Source organism: Lactuca sativa, chromosome 8 (assembly GCF_002870075.4).
Source record: "Lactuca sativa cultivar Salinas chromosome 8, Lsat_Salinas_v11, whole genome shotgun sequence".
Taxonomy (NCBI): Eukaryota; Viridiplantae; Streptophyta; class Magnoliopsida; order Asterales; family Asteraceae; genus Lactuca; species Lactuca sativa.
Genome location: NC_056630.2, coordinates 271,094,768 through 271,112,397, shown reverse-complemented (window position 1 = coordinate 271,112,397; position 17,630 = coordinate 271,094,768). Strand labels below are relative to the sequence as shown.

General features: G+C 32.0%; 1 protein-coding gene across 1 annotated transcript; it reads right to left on the bottom strand.

Moving 5' to 3' along the window:
* Positions 1–7,475: 7,475 nt before the first annotated feature.
* LOC111889469 (ACT domain-containing protein ACR4) lies at positions 7,476–10,585 on the bottom strand. The gene is made up of 7 exons (XM_023885615.2): positions 10,282–10,585; positions 9,901–9,946; positions 9,701–9,815; positions 9,558–9,625; positions 8,711–9,298; positions 8,350–8,454; positions 7,476–7,962 (listed from the first exon to the last, which is right to left on the bottom strand). The coding sequence occupies exons 1-7, from the start codon at positions 10,353–10,355 to the stop codon at positions 7,588–7,590; spliced, it is 1,371 nt and encodes a 456-aa protein (XP_023741383.1). The 5' UTR covers positions 10,356–10,585; the 3' UTR covers positions 7,476–7,587.
* Positions 10,586–17,630: the final 7,045 nt, after the last annotated feature.

Below are 17,630 nucleotides of genomic sequence, written 5' to 3'. Positions count from 1 at the left end.
CATGTGATTAATATGGACATATTGAATCGTATGTGATTAAATACATACATACATACATACATATATATATATATATATATATATATTCATATGTGATTATATGTATCTAATCACATATGATTTATGTGGATATGATTCATTTTTGCGTTCTCGATTCAATGATTTTTTTCACTTTAATCATAAGTGATTAAATACATTTAATCAGATATGATTATATGTTTCTAATCACATATGATTTTATTTGGAAAAAATGATTTTTTTTTATATATAAATCATATGTGATTAGATACATACAATCATATGTGATTATATACACAATAACAAATACTAAACCAAGAACACGAAAACAATCTTTACCCATATCAATCATATGTGATTAAATACATCTAATCACATGTGATTATATGAATCTAATAACATATGATTTACATGGACACAATTCATTTTCGCTTTGTTGATTTAATAGTTGTTCTCATGTATTTTTATCACATGTGATTATATGTATAATCGTATGTGATTAAGTAAATGAGCACAACTATTGAATCTAGAAGACAAAAATGAATCTTGTCCACCTCAAATCATATGTGATTATATACATATAATCACCTGTGATTAAATAAACAAAAACGATTATTCAATCGAAACCACAAATTTAAATATTGTCTACATAAATCATATCTGATTAAATACATATAATCACATGTGATTATAAGTATCTAATCATATATGATTTATGTAGATAGGATTCGATATCCCATTCTGGATTCAATACCAGTTCTTTGTCAATTGTAATCAATTGTGATTAAATACATATAATCACATGTATCTAATCACTAATGATTTATATGGACAAAAAATAATGATGTCTATATAAATCATATGTTATTAGATACATATAATCAAATATGATTATATACACGAGAACAACTATTGAATCGATAACACAAAGATAAATATTGCCCACATATAGTAGTTCTCATGTATTTTATCACATGTGATTATATGTATAATCACATGTGATTAAGTACAGGGTCACAACTATTGAATCGAGAAGGTAAAAATGAATCTTGTCCACCTCAAATCATATGTGATTAATTGGTTATATATATATATAATCACATGTGATTAATTACACAAAAGGAATTATTCAATCGAAACAACAAAAATAAATATTTTTTACATAAATCATATCTGATTAAATACATATAATCACATGTGATTATATGTATTGAATCACATATGATTTTTGTAGATAAGATTCATTATCGCATTCTCGATTCAATAATTGTTCTTTGTCAACTTTAATCATGTGTGATTAAATACATCTAATCACATGTGATTATATATCTAATCACATGTGATTATATATCTAATCACATATGATTTATATGGACAAAAAACAATGATGTTTATATAAATCATATGTGACTAGATACATATAATCATATATGATTATATACACGAGAATAACTATTGAATCGACAACACAAAGATAAATATTGTCCACATATATTCTATGTGATTAAATGCATATAATCACATGTGATTATATGTATCTAGCCACATAGAATTTAAGTGAAAAATATTTATTTTCACATTCTCGATTCGGTTGTTGTTCTTGGGTACTTAATTACATGAGATTATATGTATTTAATCAGATATGATTTATATGGAATATGTTCGTTTTCGAATTCTCGTTAAATAGTTGTTCTTGTACATTTAGTCACATATGATTTATGTATACAAGATTCATTTTCGCATTCTCGATTTAATAGTTTTTCATTTTCCACATTAATCATATGTGATAAAATACATACAATCACATATGATTAAATACATGAGAAAAAATATTGGATCAGAAATGTGAAAACGAATATTAACAATATAAATCATATGTGATTTGATACATATAATCAAATGTAAGTAAGTACATAAGTACAACTATTAAATTGAGAAAGATATAATGAATCTTGTCCAAATAAATCATATGTGATTAGCTACACATAATCACATGTGATTATATGTATTTAATCACATTTAATTTATGTGAAAAAGATAGATTCAATAAATCATATATGATGAAATATACATAACTATATATATATATATATATATATATATATATATATATATATATATATATATATATATATATATATATATATAGTAACATGTAATTATATACACGAGAAAAACTATTGAGAAAAATACTTATAATCACATGTGATTAAATATATCTAATCACATTTAATCATATGTTATTATATGTATCTAATCACATATGATTTATGTGGACAAGATTCATTTTCTCTTTCTCAATTCAATAATTGTTTTTTTGTCCATTTTATTTGTATTTGATTAAATACATTTAATCACTTGTGGTTAAATACACGAGAACAACTATTGAATCAAGAACACAAAAACGAATCTTGTAGACATAAATCACATGTGACTAAATACACATGTGCGTATATGTATCTAATCACGTATGATTTATGTAGACATGATTTATTTTTATATTCTTGATTCAGTAGTTGTTCTTTTACCACACTAATCATATGTGATTAAATAGATATAATCAAATATGATTATATGTATCTAATCATATATGATTTATGTGGATAATATTCATTTTTCTTTTCTCGACTCAATAGTTGTTCTCATATATTTAATAATATGTTATTATATGTATCTAATCACATACAGTTTATATAGACAAGATCGATTCAATTTTATCCATATAAATCACATATGATTAGATACTTATAATTACATGTGATTAAATATGTGAGAAAATTATTGAATCTAAAACTTGAAAGTGAATTTTGTCCATATAAATCCTATGTGATTACATCAGAATCGCAAAAATAATATTGTCTACACAAATCATATTTGATTAAATACATATAATCACATGTGATTATATGTATCCAATCATATATGATTTATATGGATGAGATACATTGTCACATTCTCGATTCAATAATTGTTCTTTGTCCACTGTAATCATATGTGATTAAATATATATAATCATAATTATTTCTATATAATTTCATAGGAGATTAGATACATATAATCACATATGATTATATACATAAGAACAATTATTGAATCGAGAACACAAAGATAATTATTTACCATATATATCATATGTGATTAAATGCATATAATCACATGTGATTATATGTAGCTAATCACATAGAATTTATGTGGAAAATATTTATTTTCGCGTTCTTGATTCAGTTGTTGTTCTTGTGTGCTTAATTACATGAGATTATATGTATCTAATTAGATATGATTTATGTGGACAATATTCATTTTCACATTCTTCTTCAATAGTTGTTGTACATTTAGTCATGTATGATTTCTGTACACAAGATTTATTTTCACGTTTTTTATTAAATTCTTTTTCTTTGTCTACATTAATCATATGCGATTAATACATAAAATCATATATGATTAAATACATAAGAAAAAATATTGAATCACGTATATTATCAATATAAATCATATGTGATTTGATACATATAATCACATGTGATTAAGTACATGAGTACACCTATTAAACTGAGAAAAGAAATAATGAATCTTGTCCACATAAATCATATATGATTAAATACATATAATCACATGTGATTAAATATATTAGAACAATTATTGAATCGATGCAAGAATAAATATTTTCCATACAAATCATATGTGATTAAAAAAATATAATCATATATGATTAATTACACAAGAACAACTACTGAATCAACACGTGAAAACAAATATTGTCCATGTAAATCATATGAGATTAAATTCATATAATCACATATGATTTAATACACGATGTCATTATAAAATTAAAAGCATGAAAATAAATACGGCTCACGTAAATAATATTTTATTAAATACATATAATCACGTGTAATTATATGTATCTAATCACATATGATTTACGTGGATATATTCATTTTTGCATTCTCGATTCATTAGTTTTTCACGTGTATTTAATCACATGTGATTATATGTATTTAGTAACATATAAATCATATATGATTCGATACATATAATCACATGTGACTCGATACATATGATCACATGTGATTATATACACGTGAAAAACTAATGAATAAAAAACATAATAACAAATCTTTGTAGGTGGAGGTGGGGGCGGGTGGCGGCGAATGGTGAGGCGGGGTGGTGGTGATGGGTGGTGGTGGTGTGTGGTGATGGGTGGTGGTGGGTGGGTGGGTTGTTGCAAGTGGTGGTGATAGTGATATTTGGTGGTTTTGGTGAGTGGTGGGTAGGTGTAGGTGGTGGTGGTGGGTGATGCTGGGTGGGTGGTGATGATGGTGAGTGGTGGTTGGTGGTGGTGGGTAGTGATAAGTGGTGGGTGGTGGTCGGTGGTGGGTAGTGATGGGTGGTGGATAGTGATTGGTGGTGGTGGGTAGTTATGGGTGGTGGGTGGTGGTGGTGGGTAGTATGGGTGGTGGTTGATGGTGTTGGGTGGTGGTTATGGTGGGTGGGTAGTAGGTGGTGGGTAGTGGTTGGTGGTGGTGGGTAGTTATGGGTGGTAGGTAGTGGTTGTTGGTGATGGTGATGGGTGGCGGAGGTGGGTGGTGGCGGCGGGTGGTGGCAGGTGGTGGTTGTTGTTGGTAATGGTGGTGGGTGGTGGGTAATGGTTGGTGGTGGTGGGTAGTGATGGGTGGTGGTGGGTCGTGGTGGTAGGTAGTGGTTGTAGGTGGTGGTGGCAGGCGGTGGTGATGGGTGGTGGAGGCGGGTGGTGGTGGCAGGTGGTGCTGGTTGGGTGGTGGTAGTGGTGGGTGGTGATGGTGGTGGCGGGTGGTGATAGTGGTGGTGATGGTAGTGGATGATGATAGGTGCTGGTGGGTAGTATGGGTGGTGGTGGGTACTGATGAGTGGTGGTGGCGGGTGGTGGTTGGTGGTGGTGGGTAGTGGTTAGTTGTGGTGGGTAGTTATGGGTGGTAGGTAGTGGCGGGCGGTGGAGGTGGGTGGTGGTGGTTGGGTTGTGGGTAGTGGTGGTGGCGGTGGTGGCGGGTAGTGGTTGTTAGTGGTGGTGGTGGTGGGTTGTGGGTAATGATGGGTGGTGGGTGTTGGTTGGTGGTGGTTAGTGATAGGTGGTGGTGGTGGGTAATGGTTGGTGGTGGTGGGTAGTGATGGGTAGTGGTAATGGGTGGTAGGTAATGGTTGTAGGTGGTGGTGGTGATGGGTGGTGGTGGTTGGGTGCTGATAATGGTGGGTGGTGATGGTGGTGGGTAGTGATGGGTGGTGGTGGTGGTGGCGGGTGGTGGTGGTGGGTGGTGTTGGTTGGGTGGTGAGTGGTGTTAGTGAGTTTTTTTAATTGTTTGTAACTATTTTTTGATTTATATAAATATTATTTTATAGTTTTAATTAAAAAATTGTGTGGTACAAATTTGTTCTTAAATGTTCTCGCGGGGAAAATGTTCTAGATTGAACGCTCCCCTATATATATATATATATATATATATATATATATATATATATATATATATATATATATATATATATATATATATATATATATATATATATATATATATATATATATAGGTAAAGGTTCAAATGAGAACTAAAAAATGTTAAGAACCGTAAGAACCTATAATTTTAGATGTTTATAAAGGGTTTAGGGTGTTTATCAAGGATTTAAAGTGTTTATAAAGGGTTTAGGGTTTAGGGTTTAGGGTTACCCTAAACCCTTTATAAACATCTAAAGTTAGAGGTTCTTACGGTTCTTAACCTTTTTGGTTCTCATTTGAACCACTCCCTATATATATATATATATATATATATATATATATATATATATATATATATATATATATATATATATATATATATATATATATATATATATATATATATATATGGGAAAAGTGAATATACCCTTAAGGGTATATAAGCTTAGGTACCCAAGCTCATCATAATACGTTGTTTTGTATCATATAATACATTCTAATTGTCTAATGTTCTTATAATTTAACTTCTAACTTGATTTACTTCCAAGATTTTTATAAATTACACATTTATCTTTCTCTTACATAATTTTCATTTTCATCTACAATACATAGTCTAATAAGTGTTCGGCAAAAAGATGTGATATAAGAGAAAGATTATACGGAAATTTCGAATATCTTGAAAGTAAATCAACTTAAGATTGAAGTTTATGAACATTATAATGAATATATCAAACAAAACGACGTATTATGGTGTGTTCGGGTACCTAAGCTTATATACTCTTAAGGGTATATTCACTTTTCCCTATATATATATATATATATATATATATATATATATATATATATATATATATATATATATATATATATATATATATATATATATATATATATGGTTAGGTTATTTAGTTTTCACTATCTATTGTGTGCATGTATGCTTGATTCTGGACCAATCATTTTAGTTATTTTAAAAAATAATTAATGAATATTACATGTTGAAAATATAATGGATATTAATTATATCTTCAGCATTTAATATGCATTAATGAGTTTCTTAAAATAACTAAAATGATTGGTCCAGAATCAATCATACATGCACAATAGATACTGAAACCATTTGAACCTAATTCTCTCTCTCTCTCTCTGTCTCTCTCTCTTTATATATATATATATATATATATATATATATATATATATATATATATATATATATATATATATATATTAACCCAACCGAACCATGAAATAAACGGATTGACGGGTTGACAAGTTGACGGGTTGGTGGGTAAAAAATCTCAACTCAAACCCGTCTATTTTCGGGTTGGGTTAGTGTCAGATTATGAGTTGGGTCGAAAGTTATCACCCCTCGCCCTTATTCATTAAAATCAAAACCTAACATTAAGTAGGAGCTGATTTTGACATAAAATAAGATTGAAAAGCCATATCATTAAATTGCTCAACTTTCAATCACATTGACATGCGTTTCTTTGTCTTACGTCTTTGTCCTACTTGCTGCATGCTTAAGTATTTTTACTAATATAATCCAAAGTTTCGGGGATTACGCCGTTATCCAATATCAATCCAATACTGGGATATACAGTGTGATGTTGATAATGTTTTATTTTTTTATTATTATTTTTTTAATATTTTGTATACTGTATATTAACCGTACTACTTATTAATAACTAAAGAAAAACATATTAATTTAATTGTTGCATAAACATATGACTACTTTTTACAATGCATTTAAATTGTAAAGCCTCATTAACATAAAAATGAAACTTTTAGAGTAATAAAAAAATTAAATATCAAATGTAAAATGATTTCAAGAAATTATTGAGATAAAGTAGTTTATATAAATTGAATCTTAATTTTTATATCAGATAATTAATTCATATTAAACCAAATTTCATGTTTTAGTTTAACATATACATAATATAACAATAAAGTTAGTCCAAGAAGCCCTTATAAATGAATGACTTTGAATGAGTCTTAAGGCCAAACCATCCATGTATATATATATGTATATTTACACTTGCTCTCTAATTAAACAACACATTTGACGCATAAACCTCATCTAACTACCCTCTTCCATTAACATACTTTATGCCACTTCGGAACAAGATCTAATAAGACCCAAATTGTAAAGAAACTTCTCAGATCTATTCCGAAACAGATTACCCAATGAAAACCCTCCTCCACTTTCCTGTCCACTAACTTTCGACTTTCTAAATGTTTCCTCTTCCTTCACATTAAGCATTGTCTCGGTCTCAACTAGCATTGCATTGCGAACTGCTTCAATTGTTTCACTTTTCACTTGAGACCCCGATGAATCCATCACGTAGAATGTGTTTACGGCTTTAGAACCTCTTGTTGTCACCTCCGCACGAGTCACTGATAGCCCGTTCTCTCTGAAAATACGAGTCACGTCTGATAATAGCCCCAATCTGTCTTCACCGCATAGTTCTAGTCTTAGGCCCTGTATATCATATGATTATTAGATCCAAAAAAAAATATTCCATGTGGGGCCAAAATAAACTTCCCCCAATGAAAGATATATATAAAAAAAAAAAAGAGATAGATCATTTATGTTGTTATTTATAGATAAATTTAATATACGTGTATCATTTATTTATGTTTTTTTGTTTTTTAACTTAATAGTTTTCATGTATTCTGTACTTTTTTGAGTGAAAAATTAAAAAATAAAAAAAAAAATCATTTTTTCCAGCAATTAAGTGGACCCAACAAATTTTCGAAGTGGAGTTGAAAAAGAGTTTGCTTGTGGTGGATGAAAATTACAAAAAGTTTTAAAATAGTAAATACATAGCGTTGGACAATATTCAATCATAGAATTTGCGTTTCATACCTCGGAGACTCGTCTTTTTATAGCTGCCTCTAGACAATGAATCACTCGTTGCCTCTCTGCCTCTGAGCTAATCGGGCATCCATCGGTATGACGGATGTAAAATTCCTACACAAGTTTCCCATATTTAAATTATTTATTAAGATTAGTAGATATATTGGAGTTGTTGATTTTGTATCCAAAAGAGTTCATAGATATAGATAGGCAGTGTGGGACTCCAACACGCCCGAATGAGATTAGAGATCATGTTAGATACATATAATTGTTAATGTTCTCTCCAAAGAGTGAAGGGTCAAACACATTATAGTAGCTAATATGGGACACAAACAAACACTTTTAGTTGGACATGAGTCATGAGATTTACCTGAAAAGCCTCAGCTCCTTCTGCAATGATAGTTGCATGAAAGACGACATATTGCATATCTGTCAACGTGCATACGGTATCAAACAATAGTTTCGGCCGATCAGTACACCTGACATTCACCAGAGTATAACCTTTCTCGGCACAATTCTCTACGGTCACCAGACCGTTTCGGGTCCCGCTAGTCCCATCCGACAGGTCATAGTCACGGTCCGCATACATCAGCTGGTGGAGCCGCCTTTGTGTATGAGTGGACTCCACTGATACCGCGGTTTGTGCACCTTGCATGTCTAGATCACCCTTGAGAATATAAAAGAGAAGTTGTTTGATTTTAGATAGTCGATCAGGATCATCAATTGGATGTCCTGTCTCGTCATCAGTGATGTAGACAATAGAAGCCATTCTTGAATTGTGAGTCCAGATTTCAGCAGCAACCACGTTGCATTTGAGATCAGCAAGAACCGCAAAAACCTCAGAAAGCAAACCGGGCCGGTCACGCCCGGTTAGTTCGATTGTGGTGCTTTCTGATGCGTATTTGACCCCGACTGAACCTCTTAAGGACCGGAAACTGCATCCTCTTGGTCCCAGTGACTGCAACACAACAATAAAATTTATTTTTCCAAAACAATTCCTAACTGGCCACACACTCTTGGTCAAGTGACAAACAATAAAAATTAATTAATTTTACAACAACTTCTGACTGGCCCACATGTAAATAGTAACACCTGCGGTGGCCCACAAATCAAGTATGTGCTAAAAATAGCTGACATTCAAATCGAAAGTCAAACACTGTGGCGAGACCCAAACTTTTTTAATTAATGCGTTTACAAAACATGGTTTTTACCGATACCTGCTGGATGCGATCTGCAACATTATCTTCTGAGAGCTTTTTCCCATTGTGATCAGTGACATGAAATACTGGAAAAAAAACAAGCTTATTTTTAGCATGAAGTTAATACGAAAACGACTGGGTTATTGAAGATATATATATACCATCCATGAACCATCCTCCATCAGAAGAAATGTAAGCTCTTTTGATCAACAGATTCATATCAGTCAAAACCTGAACCACTTCTAACAAGCTCCCACGCTTGTTGGCGCTATCGACCTACTCAAAGAATTAAATAATTAACCTGGTATTTTATTTGGGGAATTAATTAAGTAGACATTCTCTTCCTACAATTTGAGGATACCTTGATGAGAGTGGACTTTTTGTCTGTGATATGATCAACAGTAACCCTACAGATAAAAACACAGAGAATTCATCAATAATTGAGTGTACAAAACAGATGTAAATGATTAATCCCAAAAGGACACTTCAGAAATCGTTAAAATCTTGAAAATTGTCACATTTCTTCTAAAAGTAGAAGAAGATTGTTCATAGAGAAATAAAATTATTTAACCAGCCGCAAATTCACCCAATTCAGCGACCAATTAACTTAAATTTGTATCGAAGAGGATCCATATATAGAACAAATTAGAAAGTGCAACAAAGAAAGATAAAACACAAAAAAAAATCGAGGAATTTAAGTTAATTGGTGTTGAAAACAACCAATCGAAAGAAGCGTTTTTACCTGGGTGGATGCATACGATTAACAAGCTTCTCAAATTCATGATCAACGTCTAACGAAGGAGACCAGTAATGCATTTTGTTAAATCGTAAATCGAAAAATGGCAGAATTGACACAAACGAGGAGGGAGGAGGGAAAAAACAGAGAGAAGAAATAAGATTGAGATCCTGAAAGCTTTTTGTTTTATGGGTGTGTGAATGATGTGGATATGTGTGTACCTGCGAATATGTATGAGATTCCAGGAGAGAGAAAGAGGTGGGAGAAAGGTGTCGTGAGTGTATTTTTATTTTTGTGTTGCCTCCTGAAATAGGTGAAGAGTTTTGATTTCACTTCCTCATCTTTTATTTTTGGAAGGGGCACCCACCCACACACTGACAAACCACAAAACAAACACTCACCCTATAATAAATAATAAATTAATAATAAACTAGTATTCAACTATTTATAAATAATTTATTGTATTTTGTATATTAGGACCGGTTGCACAAATTTTGGCACTTAAAGTTAAAATGTACTCTGTCCTTGTGTATTTTTCTGGGAACAAGTTCTATGAAAATCTTTGTTTTGTTTTTCTCTTTAGTTTTCTTTATGCTTTCACATTTTTTTTTTAATTCATAAACGATTATATATTATCACATTGTTAAAATCTTGTTTTTTACTTGTGGGGTTTAATGATGTTAATATTATTAGAGAAAGTTTGAAAAATAATGTTTGTCATTACGTTCTAACTTTTATATAACTTTGTCTCATTTATTTTCTTTCGCTTCATCAAGTATTCTCTTTATTTTTTTTTTAAATATCTTTAAACATTATTTAGAGAAATTAAATATCCTGTTATATTTTCTTCCTACCCATCCTACTACCATATCGAATATTGACAAGTGGATTAAAACACTATTAATTTCATTAAATGTGGCATATGTCAACATCTGCTCTAATAAATGAAAGTTTTTTTTTGTCACATGCTATACTCTCATTCAACTTGGCAAATGTTGTTTTGTGTTTATTTTGAATTAATTTCTTTTCAGCATGTCATTTCATAGGTTTTTCTATTTTAATAAATTTCACATAATACTTTAATGTAATAATTACAATAAATATAATAATAAATTAATATCAATTTCATTAATTGATTTATCTTCTTATTTCAAAATTCCCAAATTAAAGCTCTCATTATTTTATTTTGTTTACTTATTTAAATTTAAAAGATAAAAAATCAATTTTAATAATTCATTATTTTTCTTATTTTCATATAATTCAAAGTTCTTAAATATTTAGACCTTTATATTTAATTTTTTTAATTAACCCATATAATACATGTGTTTTACACATAGTTTGATACGATAAGAAGATGAATAGAAAGAAAATATAGGAGGGTATTTAGGGTGCGTTTGGTTGTGGAAAATTTTTCAATTTTCTAGAAAATTTTTCCAAGAAAAACGGAAATTTTGAAAACATGTTTGGTCCGTTCAGTTTTCCAAAGTTTTATAAGAAAATGAAAATTTTTCAGTTTTTCAAATTGCATGTAAATTAGAAAAGTGGTTTTTATAGTTTCCCAAAGTTTTCCAAAATTTTAAGATGGAAAATGAAAACTCTACCCTTTCCAACCAAATGCGTTTTCATTGAAATTGAAAATGAAAACTCAATCTTATTTTCGGAAAACATTTTCATAGAAAATGAAAACAATTTCTCACAACCAAACGCAACTTTAATTTCTCATTTATTTGTTAGGATACATTTCACCCCAAAAATAGTTTAAAAAAAAAAACGGGGTCGTACATTTAGGGATGGCAAAAATCCCCTTACCCAACGGGGAACCCGAAACCCGGACCCATTTTGACTGGGGAATCCCCAGGTTGACCGGGGATGGGGACGGAAAATAAAAACAATTTCTCACAACCAAACGCAACTTTAATTTCTCATTTATTTGTTAGGATACATTTCACCCCAAAAATAGTTAAAATAAATAAATAAATAAAAAAATGGGGCCATACATTTAGGGATGGCAAAAATCCCCTTACCCAATGGGAACCCGAAACCCGGACCCGTTTTGACTGGGGAATCCCCAGGTTGACCGGTGATGGGGACGGGGATGAGGAATACCCGAATAAAAAAAGTGGGGATGGGGATGGGAATACCCTTAATCCCCGACCCTGGACCCGCCCCCGACATATATTAATATATTAAAATAATACAACCCATATATTTATAGTATAGTTTATAATACATAAAATTTGATCTAATTAACATAACTCATTAGTAATTACTTGGTTGAAATTATACTTTTTGTTTTTTCTTTTATCTAATTTAAACTCGTGTATATATATATTTTTTCTCTTTGGTTGATCTATTTTACCTTAAATATCAATTTGATAATTTTTCTACTTGATTTTTCATGTATGTATTTAAGTTTGGTTGAAAATTTATTTATATTTTTTCTACAATTTATGGGTACTTATGTATTTTATAAAATCTTTAAACTTATGCTGGTAAAATTGAAATATAGAGTTTTTTCTTACGTAAAAGTTTGCATGTTAAAAGAGAAAAAGAAATCTCCGTTTCCGTATTGGGGATCCCCAGTCCCCGTTGGGGGTAGGGATGAGGGTTTATTTATATTCACTGATGGGGATGGGGATGGGGATTGGAATGAGGATTCGGGGATGGGGATGGGGATTGGGGTCCCCTGTGTTCCCCCGCCCCCGTTGCCATCTTTACATACATTCTAAGCAATGCACTCCTCCGATGTTACTATTACGCCATTTATCCATCTAACCATATTAATTTTTATTTGAAGGTGTATTTAAACATACGACGATGCTTTATTATTTATTGGCATTCTAATCTCCTATTAAAGGTAAGGACTTCATGCTAGCTAGATCTTCGGGTATAAATTAAAATGAAAAATGTTCATACGAATATCTATCTATATCTTTATCTTTATAAATCTTATAAAGAGTGGACTCATGTAATAAAAAAATATTAATTTTACTTTCCTCTATATCACCGGTTATTTAATTTCCTTACAAGAAACGATGATTTGCTTGTAACAGAAACCAAAGATCTTTAGAAAGTCAATTAGTCAATTAAAATTACATATTTAAATTATATACAAAATCAAATGGATCTTCACATCTATATAAAAAAAAATGAAAATTTTATTTTACATATTGATACATCACTGATATATTTCCCTTGGATGAAAATCTTTTGTATCCAATTAATCGTTACTTGGTAATTCGATGGACAATTGCTCATCGGCGAAGGTCCCGATGGCCTTTGGGTATAAAATCTCAATTGACCCTACCAGAGAGTCAGTTGATCACAAAACATACCGATCAATGACTGGATGGTTGATGTACCTCACTGACAGCCGACCGGATATTGTGTTTTCCACGGGTTTATGTGTTCGGTACCAAGATGACCCTAAAATATCTCACTTGACCGCAATCAAGAAGATCCTCGGATATCTAAAGGGAAGTAAAGCAACGGGCCTCTGGTACCCTGCAGGTAATGATTTTAGTCTTCAAGCTTTCACATATGTAGATCATGCTGGGTACATACTCGATCGTAAGAGCACTTCGGGTGGATATCCGTTCTTAAGAGGAAGATTAGTTAACTGGTCTTCAAGGAAACAAAATTGTGTTTCTTTGTCTACCGCAGAGGCGGAATATATGGCCGTAACTAGCTGTTGTTCCCAAGTCCTTTGGATGAAGACTCAACTTATAGACTACCGTTACAGGATGTTGCGGGTACCCATCTATTGTGATTCTAAGAGTGAAATAGTGATTTCTCATAATCCTATTCATCATTCAAAGACAAAACACATAGAACTTCAGTATCACTTCATCAAAGACCACATCCTTAAAGGTAACATTGAAATTATTTTTGTTCCTACTCATGAAGAAATAGTTGATGTTTTTACCAAGGCACTCGACTCCACAAAGTAAAATGGATTTTTGGAAATGCTAGGAATGATGAATCTAGACCCGCAGTTCTTCCTAAAAGGATAAGTACCGCATACCATTTCAGGTCTCCGGAGGTGAATAGACTGCTTCTTTTCTTTTCAAAACAAAACTCTTGAAGCGATTTACTCAATACGGTTCCTTTCTAGAACAACTGATTAGTCTATTCTTCATATATGCTTTTCAGTACACTTTGTATACTGAAAACGCATATGATCTATATAATCTTCGCGTCCCTTTATTTCTTTTATATTCTAACCTCATGATCTAGTTTGTTTTCAGCTTCCACTATTGTAGACGCATTCACTGAACCCACAGACATTAATTTTCAAGTGCTTTAAATGATGATGTGTGCTACTTAATGAACCTTAAAAACAAAAAAAAAACATTCCTCAAACATTCATTTTGTTGCACATAACCTTTTTTAATAATCCTTAAACCTTTCCTCTGTCAGGTCTACTTTAGGATACAAATCTAATAAATCGTTTTTATATAAAAGAAATCTATTTTGAAAGATCCTTTTCTCATCCATTCATGTTATGCAACCTTTAGGGTCTAGTCTGTTCCACGTCCCCATTTTTGCAACGGGTAAAAGCACGTCACACCCCATGTTTAACTGACATTTCATGATGGACCTGCAATGCATTTAATGCCCCACCTTTTCCGGAATAAAATTTTCTTTTTGATTTATTTAAATTCAGTTGATAATGGTAAAAACCAAAGGGTTTTTAACTTTAACAGATGTAATTCAACTAATATCAATAGCTTTTGGAATCCAGAGGTATAAAAACCCTTAGTGCTTCCCAAGATAACCTTTACGCTATCTGAACTCTCCTGACGAACTCTCTCATCTTCTTCATCTTCTTGCTAAAATACTTTTTCCAGCAAGTTCTCAAACTCTTTTCTATAACAATGATGAAGTCGGGAATTTCAAAGAAGCAATCCAGGGTCTCAGGCTCAGTTCGTCCCACAGGGTCTAATTCAACTATCAAAGACCTCACACCTTCGATTGAGCAAGCAATTACAGAGGGATCTTCAAAGATCATCATTCTTACAACGACACTGTTACACCCCAAAACCAAGAACGGCGGAAACGTTCTAGGGCGGAGGACATCATGTATAGTATCACAACACAAAAATATAATAAACAAGCAAACAACATCATCCATTGCATTAATAATGTATTCTAATACAAGTGTGTTCTATACAGTTACAGACACCAAAAATATGAATCAAAATAAAAGATGAGTCTTGTAAGTGCTCCATCTTCTCAAAAGTTGGCATCGGTACCTGTCTACTGATGACCTGAGAATACAAGTTATTTTGAAAGAGTTTATCAGCATTAAAGTTGGTGAGTTCATAAGTATTTTAGTGTTGTTGTTTGCATGAAAGTGATTATAAGTATTGAGTGTGTAAGTTTGTAAAAATGTTTGTAGTAATTGTTTGTAACTCTTAGAAAAACCTATATTTTCTATTAAAAGTAGCCTTCTACCAAGGCATCGAGTGCTGCAAGTTGGTTTAGTGTAAAAGTGAATATTTATCCCAAATGTGACTATTATTTAATAAAATATAGTTCTCTCATTGTTGCTTATGTGAGAAGATCACAAAGTAGATGTAATGGAAAAATAACGAAGTACTGTAGTATTAGGATGTAGTAATTACTGCTGTACTTATTACCTTAAAACAAATGTTAATTAAGATATAATGTGATATAATTGTAACCGTACTAATCAACTAGGGGAAATCTCGATGATGTAATACGTCGAACAGTAATGACATTTGTCACCCAAAGATTTGCAGATCCCATTGTAGCTAGTAGTAAGGTGTAGGATTGTCAATCCAGTATAGATCTATACACAAACTCACGTTCTCCCTCCAGGAGATTCTGGATACATATCGAGCCATGGCATGTGGTGCCATGCCACGAAACAATGGTTCACATTTATGTTATAGTATGTATGTATTGTATGTATTAGTGTAGTGAATGACCTCCCTGATTCTCATCATAGTATGTTCTTTAGTATAGTATTTAGTGTGTATGAATATTGTGTGATATTGTATGTTATATCTTCCTAGTGTGTAGTATGTCCAATTGTATAGTGTAGAGTATGTATTGTTTACAGTATGTATTGACTCATGTATGAACTGACTCTTTGTATGTTTCATAGTACAAAAGGTAGTAAGTAGTATATCACTAAACTATACATATTATAGTTTACTAAAAAGATTGTTTGTACAACTGAGCGCATTGAAATAAGACAGAAAGCTTTTATGTCTATACATATACACATGATATATAACTAAGGATCAAATGACACTCAGACAAACAATAGGGGACTATAAGTCCACAACCAAACAAGGAACATGAAATAGAGCGTATTATCAGTCCTAAGTCCTTCAAACCTTACTTATATAACTATATATGTATTGAATATGATTTGACAGTATAAGTTTAAAGAGTTTTGAAAGTAACGATTTGGAAACTAAAACTAAGTTTTATAAAGAGTTTAACATGTAAAAGTGTTTGGAAATCATTTTGAAGTAGTTCTGTAGACAAGACAGTTTAAAGCATAGGACATCCATTTGTGTACTAGTTATTAATCACATGTGATTGATATAATAACTAGTACGATTCAAATTCTATTCCCCCCCCCCCATAAAAGCATTTAAAAACATTTCAAAGGTTAATTAAGGGGTATGAACTCAACTGTAGTGAGTGATGCGACGGTAGTATCGGTTTAGGAGGTTGAGTGTCAATTGTGGACTTGAGCACAAACGAATCCTATTAACCATATTATGACATACGTATGCATACAATTAGTGTTTGTAACAGCTAATCATTGAATTGGGACCACCTTAAGGACTAGTAAACACTTATATTGAAGTGTTACAATCATATATGATTGTATATAAGGGGTGTATGGCTATACAAGGGAATGTATGGTCAAAATACACCATATTGGTGTGTGTGCGGCCAGGGTGTGTGTGCGGCCGCACACTCCCTATGAAGTGTGTCAAAACGTATTTTAAGGCCTTAGAACCCATCTAGGAAGGTTTCCCACTTCATGATCTAGCCTTATATGGAGTTTATTGCCATTTTGGGACCTAAAAGGGGGTGTGTATGGGTGCACATGGTGTGTGCGGCCGTACACTCCTGAAGATCATGAGAAATGGCGTTTTTCTAGAAGATCTTCAAGTGTTCTTAGCCTATAACAAGCTATGATAAGTGTTTATACGATTTAGAGGCTTAGAAGTATGGTTATACTCCAAAAAGTTTAGTATGTGTTCTTGGTGTTCTTTAAGATCTGACACCAAAAACGTGTTTTCATGGATCTAAGTAGGGAAGAAAGCTAGTTAAGTTCGAGAATCAACAAATCATAGGAAGGATTA